At 36.6% G+C, this 12,305-nt stretch overlaps 1 protein-coding gene across 1 annotated transcript in view; it reads left to right on the top strand.

The window, feature by feature from the left end:
- The first annotated feature begins 378 nt into the window (after window positions 1–378).
- Window positions 379–12,305, top strand: part of LOC144450308 (guanine nucleotide-binding protein G(q) subunit alpha) — a 37,428-nt gene continuing 25,501 nt past the window's right edge. The window contains exons 1-2 of the mRNA XM_078140910.1: window positions 379–701; window positions 906–1,090. Coding sequence (XP_077997036.1) covers window positions 584–701; window positions 906–1,090 — 303 coding nt within the window. The 5' untranslated portion in view covers window positions 379–583. The remainder of the gene's footprint in view (window positions 702–905; window positions 1,091–12,305) is intronic.

Raw genomic sequence — 12,305 nt, 5'->3', positions numbered from 1 at the left:
TTCACCGTTTAAATTTTCATAGTTTTCTTGGTTTTAAAAGTAATTTTTGAAAACATCATTTACCCCTGGAGTCCTCCCTCCATATTTGGGTTCACAGAAGCATCACATCCCATAATATTTGCCCACCGCTGCCGGATCCTATTTTTCTCGCTGTTCCGGTAATAGCTGTCCCCTCCGGAAATTGACTAAATTTGAACAAAACTAAGCCAAAAATAATTAAATAAAAACAAGATTGTGTTTATTGTGTATTATCTTACATGACAAATTGTCTGATTTGAGAAAATCGAAATTATTTCGGTGAACGTGCTGTTAAATTCGATAAAAGTAACTACCTACGGAGGGAGGTGGCAGCCTCTGCTCGTCTCGACTCCGTCACCACACCCAGTGAAGTGGTTTAGTATTATCTTGGATTGGAACATTGTATTCGAGAAATATTGGGCGGAACCTGGCGCAAAAGGCATCGAGTGTGCCGTATATTTGTGGTTGATCTTTCCCGCTCTTGCTAGGGGACAGAAATTAGAGGGATTGCCTGAGCTCGGCTTTTAAATTGAGGCATTTTTTGGTGTTGTGTGTGTTCAACAAAATGGCGTGTTGTCTAAGCGAGGAGGCGAAAGAGCAAAAACGTATTAACCAAGAAATTGAAAAACAACTTCGTAAAGATAAAAGAGATGCCCGTCGCGAGCTCAAACTCCTTTTACTTGGTAAGTTCAGTATTTTTTTATATTTATAAATATTGAAATGTGTGATCACACTTGATAAAATTTTCCCGCGATGCGATGATAATGTATGTAGCTCTGTCCGCCATGTTGTTCATGGACGATACAGAAAGATACACTGACATGTTCGAAATGTCGACATATTCGCATCACATCTATTTCTTTTCCTGTTTTTTCCCTAATAAACAGGGACGGGAGAGAGTGGAAAGAGCACATTTATAAAGCAGATGCGAATTATCCACGGTGCTGGATATACAGAAGAAGATCGAAAAACGTTCACGAAACTGGTGTACCAAAACATTTTCATGGCGATGAATTCCATGATCCGGGCAATGGATACACTCAAGATTCAATATAAAAACCAGAATTCAATAGTGAGTAAATCTATTATATAAACCCTCCCCCTCATTAATTGCCCCTCAAATTCACACACTTTTTTCCTCACAGATTTCCCCCAGCTACATGAATGATCGATTGACAAGTGAATTAAAATAGAAAGCAAATAGTCCATTTTCCCCTGGTTTGACGGTCTTGACCTATAAAATAAGGGTATAGTGTGTCCTGACAGTTCCACTAATGAATTAGAACGCACAGTTGTAAACGGTACGTACTCGCTGTTTCCGCAACCAAATCATTATTCACGGTCTCAATAAAAAAAATGATTTTGTTTTTGTTTTTTTATGGAACAGAGAAGCTAAGTATCTCATAATTTAGATATATGCATAAAAAACGGAAAAAGAAAATTATATCATAGATTCTGAGGTCGTAATACTAGGCACCCTGTGTGTTTAGTTATCATTGGGTTGGATTATTTGCACGATTTTGATATTCTGAATTTGTTTTAAGAATGGTTTTAATGTAATAATTGTGTTTAGAAAGACCAGGGCTTATAATGATAAGTCTCAAGGTATTGTAATATGTATGGTTGAAAAAATGTCGCCAACTTATATAAAAGGATTTGAAGATAATTCACATAGCCCATTCACAATTTCTTTAAGCCAATCAAATTAATGCAAATTTCACCATTGGTTTATGTAATTATTTGACCAGGAGTTCAGGTATGTGTCATTTTCACAGCAGTGCGTTGTCATGGCTGCATGGAATACTGTTCCTTTTCCATCAGCTGATAGGTCGATTTAATAGTCAGAGCAAATATTGCAAGAGTGAGATATATATTAGGCCAATCAAATATAGGATTATATTCAATCTAAATCAGTCTTCAAATCTTATGGCCTGAAAAGGAAAATTATTCTCATGCATTTTATTTTTAATTTAAAAATTTTTTTATTGATAATTTAAACTCCTAATTGAAATGGGATGCTAATTATAAGATAGAAACAAAATGAGATGTTATAATATTGGATTCAACACCAAAATTATTTTTGATACTAGTTAGAAATTTTTATTTGTAATTCAAATGTTATTGTGAGTGTTCTATCAAGGTGGATTTAAAAATTGACTTATTTTACTTTATGGTTAAAATTAGTGAAAATTATTTTATGATTATATATTATACAATATTACAACTTCTTTCATTTGAAATTAGACTCCGCATCAGTGTGCCTACTAAGCCAATTTGATGTGTTATACTGATGCACAGTTTCTATAGACACACCAAAATTTGGTGTTCTCGTATCTCTTACTATGTGGTGAGTGTGTCTTCTTAGCCAGTTTGACTGATGCACAGTTTCTAGTGACACATCAAAATTTGGTGTTCTCCTATCTCTTACTATGTGGTGACTCACAAGAAATCCAGTTTTTATCATTTTGACTAGCAACAACAAAATTTGGCTATCATTAGAGGGCTAACTGCCCTCTTAGGCAATTTGATGCGCCACTGACACATACAATTTCTAGTAACACACCAGAATTTAGTGTCTACCCCATCACTTACATTACAAATGCATTTTCCTCATTTTGACAGAATTTGACAATCATTAGACGGCACACTGCTTTGCATAAAGTGCTTGGGTGAAGTAGAATTACAATAGAGTATTGTGTGTAAGGACACCAAATGATTACAAAAGAATTTCAAACATTTTCACAATGTACTTTTGTTCGAATTATAATTGTTCAAAAAATGGAAGTGTTGAAGTAATTTATGTCGGGTCAGACGTTAGTGAATCAAAACAAACCAATCAAAGTTTGAATAAATTTTATTTCTACATGTGGTAGACGGAGTTAGTCAAGTGAACTGTTTCAGCTACAATATCCATTTGATATCTAGTGGTCTAACAGACTATCATGTTATAATTTGGTTGTCAAGATACAATGTTCAATAGTCTATGTGTCCTGGACTACTGCTAATTTGATAGTCTAGATGCAATGTTTAGTAGTCTGTGTGTCCTGGACTACTGCTAATTTGATAATCTAGATACAATGTTTAGTAGTCTGTGTGTCCTGGACTACTGCTAATTTGATAGTCTAGATACACTGTTTAGTAGTCTATGTGTCCTGGACTACTGCTAATTTGGTAGTCTAGATACAATGTTTAGTTGTCTGTGTGTCCTGGACTACTGCTGATTTGGTAGTCTAGATACAATGTTTAGTAGTCTATGTGTCCTGGACTACTGCTAATTTGATAGTCTAGATACAATGTTTAGTAGTCTGTGTGTCCTGGACTACTGCTAATTTGATAGTCTAGATACAATGTTTAGTAGTCTATGTGTCCTGGACTACTGCAAATTTGGTAGTCTAGATACAATGTTTAGTAGTCTATGTGTCCTGGACTACTGCTAATTTGGTAGTCTAGATACAATATTTAATAGTCTATGTGCCCTGGACTACTGCTAATTTGATAGTCTAGATACAATGTTTAGTAGTCTGTGTCTCCTGGACTACTGCTAATTTGGTAGTTTAGATGCAATGTTTAGTAGTCTGTGTCCTGGTCTGTGTCTCCTGGACTACTGCTAATTTGGTCGTCTAGATACAATGTTTAGTAGTGTATATGTCCTGGACTACTGCTAATTTGGTAGTTTAGATACAATGTTTAGTAGTCTATGTGTCCTGGACTACTGCTAATTTAGCAGTCTACATGTATGTGTCTAGATATGATGTTTAGTAGTCTGTGTCCTGGTCTGTGTCTCCTGGACTACTGCTAATTTGGTAGTCCAGATACAATGTTTGGTAGTCTGTGTCCTGGACTACTGCTAATTTAGCAGTCTACATGTATGTGTCTAGATATGATGTTTAGTAGTCTGTGTCCTGGTCTGTGTCTCCCTGACTAATGGGAATTTGAAGCCCAGTCTGTACTCAGTGTTATAATCTGTAAGTCTATCTTCATCTGTGTAAAGAACAGGACAGCTTTGGGTTTATTTGTATGTACAGTTTGGATTGTATTTTTATGATGGGGCACCTAATTTTATGATTTAATGCAAGGCCTAATAAAAAAAATTGTTTGGTTCCGGTTACCTGACCCCACCTAGTTTTTCATGTTCATCCTAAACTTTTTTGTATATATTCAAGAAAAAATTAATAAAATCACAAAAATTGTGAAGTCTCTCCAGAAAAAGTGGATGTGGAAACTGACATCAACGTGAAAAGACAATATAAAACTATTCTTCCAGTCTGTAATGGCTGTACATCTGATGGGAAGAAACCAATAACACAGAGACCGTATTGAGATCAACGGAAAATATAACTACCTGAACTAGACACTCACATATGGAAAAAAAAAATGAAATAAGATAAAAAGCTAGCAGCCCCACCTATTCTAAAATTGAGTGTAATTGGAATTTCACAATTTTTTTGGTAGGTGTAAGTGTGCTTCTAGTTCTGATTGTTTGTAAGGTTGTGTCCGCAGTGTGCATCAAATACATGTGACAGAATATACCAGTGAAGTACATGTATGTTAAGGAAAGAACATACTTCCACAGTACATTTTGATTTCCATTGTGTGTGTGTGTGTGTGTGTGTGTGTGTGTATGTATGTATGCGTGTATGCGTGTGTGTATGTGTGTGTGTGTTCATGGGGAGAAATGTTAATTGCATAAATTGAGTTCTATTGAAGTGTGTTAAAAGAAAAATCTTGTGCTTCTATAATAAGATTTAATTCCTGTATGTATGTATGTATGTATGTATGTATGTATGTATGTATGTATGTATGTATGTATGTATGTATGTATGTATGTATGTATGTATGTGTGTATGTGTGTGCATGTATGTATGTATGTATGTATGTATGTATGCGTGTGTGTGTATGTATGTGTATTTTGTGTACGTATGTATGTATGTATGTATGCGTGTGTATGTATGTATGTATGTGTATTTTGTGTGTGTGTGTGTGCGTATGTATGTATGTATGTATGTATGGTCTAAAATATGGTTCTATGATAATATATCAAAGCCCCGCCCCTTCTACCCCCCCCCCCCCCCCCCCTCCCCAACTTACAAAGAGATATGTTTGAATCTGTATTGGAATAAGTTGAATTTTGTTATGAAGTTTTTTGTGTGTAAACATTTGTAAATATTATTTTATGTACAATGTAACAAGTTTATGTAATGTGACTTCTACCTTTTAAGATTTGTGTCACATCTAATTTGTGTAATATTTGTGCTAAAGTTAGTGGAATATTTGACCATGTGTTTATGATGTCCATATATAGTAGAAATGATGTAGGTTTCACTCATGGGACAGTATGTTGTTGACACAAAGATAGACAAATTATCAACGCTAGACTATTAAACAATAACAGAGACACAGTAAAGACAGTAGGATCCCTTACCCAGTGGCCTTGAACAGTGATAAGCATAGCTATTCTTGTATAGTGCAGGCTGCTAATGAAAAGATTACACATGAACTTGACACAGCACCAATGTCGTGGTTTCATTTGCATTTTGAAGTCTGAATGTAAAATTGTCATGTTACATGAATGAAACTACAAGGCAAAGTCATTTGTATTTGTTAGTAAGTTTATACAGAGCTTAAAATTAACAGTAGTTCCCATTATGCCCGGCCCACAGACTACCAATTCTTGTCATGGGGATACCATAGTCCCATGTCCACAGACTACCAATTCTTGTCATGGGGCTACCATAATTTGCAGCTGGTAGCCCACTCAGGCTACCACTGATTATGTGATGAAGATGGAAGATTTATGGACATGAAAGTATTTTAATAAAATAAATATTTCCAATAGAGGAAATCTGTTTTCAGTTCAGGAATATCAGACTACAGGTCACAATACTCGGGCTACCAAAGAAAACGGTTAATTTAGAGCCCTGCTGGCATGTGTACCAGTAATTTTCTTGTTAGTAATGTAATGTGATTTAGCTAAACCAAAGCATGGCATTTTAAATAGGGGGGCATTGTATACGATGTATAGAATTACATGTCTGTCAGTGGAGCTCTCACTGTTGTGTTTATATACCATTATTGTTTGCTGTAACAATGTAGACTATTGTTATGCAAATCACAATCCTATATTTAGTATATTGTAATGTAAATTAGCTAACTATCTTTGTCTACTGACTACTCAAACAAAGGAAGGGAATTCCCTTCCATTGTGCAGTTAAAAACAATAGTATCATGTTTTAGGACACAGTTAGGTTATTCACACATACTCACAGACTAGTAAAACGGTTGCATTGTTGTGCAAAGTAGTACCAATAGGGTTGTCATATGTAGTTAAGGGTCGCGTGTGGGGCAATAATATCAAAGTACTAAGGAGCCCAAGTTCTGATAGCATTCAGTGCAGTTTTCAAGGCCTGTATGTTTTGTGCACAGTGAACTTCTTGATGTCGTGAGTTCCATAGTGGTAGTGTTTTGGATGTCAATAGCAGTCTTTATTTGTGGTTATCACTTTGTATTTATGAATGCCTGATTTAATGTTAACATACAGTTAAATGTACTAAGTTTGGAACATTGCTGTTTTTGGTGGTTTATCTTTATTTGAATATGACAATCTTTGTGATTTTTATTGAGAGTAGAGTGTGCCCTCTAATGATAGCCAAACTTTGTTGTCTTTGATTGTTACATTTCTAGTGTGTATTGAGAGTATTACCTTTGCTAACTACTGGTAAATTCTGTTGACATATTCTCAGTACCTGTAATATCATTTCACCTCATGCTAGGGAGTCAAACTAGCCTAGCACAAGAAGGCTGACTTATTTTCAGTACGTGTAATAGCATTTTACCTCATGCTAAGGGGTCAACATAGAACGAGAAGGTTGACTTATTCTCAGTACATGTCTGTCTGTCTGTGAATGTATGTACGTATGTATGTATGTATGTATGTATGTATGTATGTATGTATGTATGTATGTATGTATGCATGTGTGTATGTATGTATGTATGTATGTATGTATGTATGTATGTGTATGTATGTATGTGTGTGTGTGTGTGTGAATGTATGTATGTATGTATGTATGTATGTATGTAGGTATGTATGTAGGTAGGTATGTATGTAGGTAGGTATGTGAGTGTCTCACTGTGTACATATATGTATCGTGTATGTAAGTGTGTATGTCCGTACATACACATGCATGTTCTGTAGTACATGAATCACTAAAGTGTGCACATGAATGTGTGCGTGTGTGCGTGCGTGCGTGTGTGTGCACGTGTGTGTGTGTGTGTGTGTGTGTGTGTGTGTGTGTGTGTGTGTGTGTGTGTGGATCTGGATAAAGTTGGCTCTGCTTTCTCAGGAATATCATGCCAATGTGTTTGTGTGTTTGTGTATGTGCATGTGTGTTTATGTGTATGTGCATGTGTGTTTATGTGTATGTGCATGTGTGTTTATGTGTATGTGCATGTGTGTTTATGTGTATGTGCATGTGTGTTTATGTGTATGTGCATGTGTGTTTATGTGTATGTGCATGTGTGTTTGTGTGTATGTGCATGTGTGTTTGTGTGTATGTGCATGTGTGTTTGTGTGTATGTGCATGTGTGTTTATGTGTATGTGCATGTGTGTTTGTGTGTATGTGCATGTGTGCTTGTGTGTATGTTGAATTGTGTAAATCACTCAGACTGACCCATTGATGTTGAATACACCCTCCATACAGTAGACTCAAGAAAGCTGTCAGTAGACATAACTGTCCCATGATTAATGATGCTGCTATCAAAACTTTATTAGATGTATCTGGTACAACACCCAGTATTCATCAATTTAACTGTGCCAGACAGATTTAAGTTACCGACGTCAAAATTCCTTAAAATAAAACACATTGATGTACATAATTAGTAACATTTTACCAACATCTTCATCAACGTAGTCTGGATGCCAACGTGGTTTCTAACTAAAGTGAGTAGAGGTGTAAATGATAACGATACTGTATAGGAACTAGACTATGTGTGGAGATGTAAATGGTAATGATACCGTATAGGAACTAGACTATCATCAATGTAACTATGCCAGACAGATTTCAAGTTGCAAGTTAAAAAATTCCATAAAATAAAACCTAGTTTGTCACTTTTTACCAAAGCTCTCATAGTTCCATAAAATATAACAGATCAATTTACTTAGCTAGCCAATATCTCATTTCAAATTTGTTGACCTTTGACCTATCACGTTTCTAGGACAACGCCCAAAGTGTAAGGTCTGAGTTAGTCTAGAGGCTGTCTGTTGGCTTTGACTATGGAGATCACTTTACCCGTCATTGGTAAGGAGATCTTCACATTCAAACTCAATAGGTAGTCTCAACACTAGGACTTTGTTAGCCATACTGGAAACTTAGTGAGAAGTCTGGAATCCATGCTGTCGTGAGTCTGTTTTCCCCACTGTAGAGAAAGCATGGTGCAAACATCGTCCCTGCCATCTAGGCTGCCATGCATGACAGGTTTCTGATGTGCTGTGTTCTCCTCACTATAGAGAAAGCATGGTGCAAATGCCGTCCTTGCCATCTAGGCTGCCATGCATGACAGGTTTCTACCATGCTGTGTTCTCCCTACTATCAAGCAAGTACACATCGTCCTTGCCATCTTGGCTGCCATGCTTGACAGGTTTCTACCGTGCTGTGTTTTCCCCACTATCAAGCAAGTACACACCGTCCTTGCCATCTAGCCTGCCACGCTTGACAGGTTTCTACCGTGCTGTGTTTTCCCCACTATCAAGCAAGTACACATCGTCCTTGCCATCTCGCCTGCCACGCTTGACAGGTTTCTACCGTGCTGTGTTTTCCCCACTATCAAGCAAGTACACACCGTCCTTGCCATCTCGCCTGCCACGCTTGACAGGTTTCTACCGTGCTGTGTTTTCCCCACTATCAAGCAAGTACACATCGTCCTTGCCATCTCGGCTGCCATGCTTGACAGGTTTCTACTGTGTTCTACCTTCCTTGAGCTATAGTAACCTTTAACTCTTTCACCACTATTCTCCCCATGGGACTGTATGCTATCCACTAGGCCCCTCATTAGCATACACATAATAAAAGTATGAGTGAGTGTTATGTTATCAAATTGATATAAAAATACTTAGAATTGCCTAATCTTTGAAAATTAGGTATCATTTTAAAGCCAAATAAATTTTCTACATTACACTTCCAATTACACACATCCAAACATCAAATATACAGCTAGAATTTGGGTTAAAATGATAAAATTTCGTTAAAAAAAATGTGTGTTGCTTATTTATTGTCATATCACAAATAAACAATACATTTATATCACAAATAAAATACAAAATACCAACATTCATGTTCCTATAAAACAAATATATTCTGGTTGTATGGTCAAAATGGGCGAAAATTTGATAAAAAATGTTATTTTATGTCATAATAATTTGAACGAAATTAATTAACGGCTCACTAATCCGATTACGACGCAATAGTCTGTGCCGCACCGGCAATGAAAGTGTTCTAAAATATCTGAAGTCGTCACCTCAATACCTTTTGAAAAGTTAGTTTGAGTAAATATAATTCATTATTTGACAGAACAACAAAAAATTACCACTAAATTTATGCCCAAAATCAATAAAAAATGACCACAAGTTGGAGGTATGCGAGTCCGAATCGGGATGCCAAAGTGGCGCTTTTTGCCGACATGCTTATCCTCAAGAGCAAATATGCAGTCGGAACTTTGAACTAACGTTGCGGCAATCTGATCCCTACATAAACTGTTTTGAGTTCACACAGCCATGTCCTTGTATAAAACAATGTATCGACAGTCAAAATTTATTGAAAATTTCTATGAACAGCACCTTTATTTAAGTTGTAAACGATGTTAGGGGAGACAGTTTTGCTTCGGCCATGTTGAAATTTTGAATTTTACGCTGAAAATCACATGTAAAAAATCCGATTGGAAAATCGCCCCGATCGTGCACAAGTTTCCCTCCACTGACCCGTACACAGTGAGTTTGTATTACTACAAGTCATTATTGAGCCGTAACAAAAAGAAATAAAACCAAAATAATCCATTTTATAGCCAAAAATTACAACCAAGACGTTAGTATGGGCGTCGGTACCGGTCACAAGATTGCGTAAATTTGCCGACATTCAAAAATTCAGACGTAAATTGCTGCCGGCAGCTCAAATAGACTGAAGCGGGAATTTGATGCTTACACACGAGTACAATGTGTTCCCATAGCTAAACACTTCTATTCAACGATGTATTTCGAGTCAAATTCTGTCGAAATATCCAAGGACAGTGCCATAATTTCTATCGTAGACCATGCTATGGGAGCCGTTAATTACCTCCGCCATGTTTAAATTCGATTTTGTTGGCGAAAAACGCACATAAAAATTACGATCGCTCGTTTTTTGGGCCGTACTCGGTTACCGTTCACTGTCACGCATTCAAAATGGCAGTATAGATAAACAAGGCTAATACGCATGTGTGGAACTAGTTATGGCAGCAAATTTTGCAGCAATAGCTGCCGTTGAACAGTTTTACGGCGATGAAGGTGAATGAACTTTGGCGTCCCGGTATACCGGGTTCTCGTGGGCGCCCTAGCGCGTCCCGGTATACCGGGTTCTCGTGGTAAAAGGGTTAAAATGACAACAATATACTGTAATGATATTTTCACATGAAGAGAAATGGCTGACCCTCAATATACATGTGTGTACATGTTAAAATAAACATGTCAGAGTTTGTTCCAGCATTGAAGACATGCATATTTATATACTGGTCACAATGCAAACCGATATGCAAATTACCATGTTCACTATATGTAAATCAATATGCAAATTAGTCACATCCTTGCAAACTATTGTGTGGATAACATATATGTGGCAAGACCAGCAGAACCGATGACATAAACATACATTGTCTTGTCGTTGAACAACCAGACTATAAAACCCATATTTTTTGCTCGAACTCATTCATTCATGTATGTGTTGTTAAATTATTGGCAAGTCGTGATGATAACTCATGTGTAACAACATTTCTTGGTAATATTCTTGCATACCGTTGCTGTAATTTGAGAAAGCAATGCAATTGATATGAATCATACTTGGTTTTTAGATTTTATCATGAATCAGGCATTTAAATAACTTACTCCCAATATTTTTCTTCAGCCGAGAAATTATCTGAATTATAAGAAAGTGGGTTTATTTATTTCCGATAGTCTGGCCTCATTCTACTTTCATTTTCATCCAGATGTAGTTGGGTCAGTTTTTGTCTTTTTCAGTATATTTTGTCAGTTCTGTATTGTTTTTCATCGCTCTTCTAATACTTTGTGTGATATATTATGTGCGAGGACCACAATAAAAATAAGTTGATAAAACTTCTCTGTGTCATCCTCGGCAAAAGTATTCAGTGATATATCTGTTTTGTCTTTCCTGTGAATGTGATAGTTGTCATATTGTATATCCATTTTAGTTTGTGGTTTTCCGAATATTTTTTTGCCAAATAAAATCAATCAATCAATCAGCCAAAGAAATACTAGTGATCTAAGGAGTGCTTGATTTGTGTAGTATATTGAAATAAGCACATCAAAGTCACAGGTTCCACATTGTTTTTGCTAAGGGTCATAAGGCCAAATAAAACAAGTTGTTTGGTTCCGGTTACCCGACCCCACCTAGTTTTTCATGCCAACCCTAAACCCTTCTTTTACATATTCGAGAAAAAATAAGAAAATCGCGAAAACTGTCAAGTCTTGCCAGAAATAGATACTGAAACAGATGCCAACTGAAAAAGACAATATAAAATTGCCATTTTTACCCCTTTCTGTTACTTGGGTTCCCATGTCATTTTACCTGGGTTGCTTAACAAAATTACCAAGATAGACTCTATGGGAAACATTGCCATATTTACCCCTTTCTGTTACCGGGGTTCCCCAACCTAAGCAAAAACACTACCACTACATAACAGGTTACCATGGTTACAAAACCCTAGCAGTACCACTCGGCCTGTAACCAAGAGACTGGCGTATCTGACTCACCGTAATGACTTGGTAATATCTGTTGATTGACATTTTCAAGTCAGATAGCCAAGCCTCTAGGCGACCCAGACAGCTGGTCTTTTCTAAATATCACATCAATGCATTGGTTGCCAAGTTAAAATCCACTAACCACTAGTGTGTATAGTTGGTTAAGTAAGTAAGTTATTTATTGATAATTATTTGTCATGGGTGTAGCTGTCACTTATAAAAAAAGCATATCACTTAGGACAGTAGGGAACTTGCAAACCGGCCATGTTGAATGTTGCATCATGGGAA

Source organism: Glandiceps talaboti, chromosome 19 (assembly GCF_964340395.1).
Source record: "Glandiceps talaboti chromosome 19, keGlaTala1.1, whole genome shotgun sequence".
In the NCBI taxonomy this organism is placed as follows: Eukaryota; Metazoa; Hemichordata; class Enteropneusta; family Spengelidae; genus Glandiceps; species Glandiceps talaboti.
This window is presented reverse-complemented; position numbering and strand designations above follow the sequence as displayed.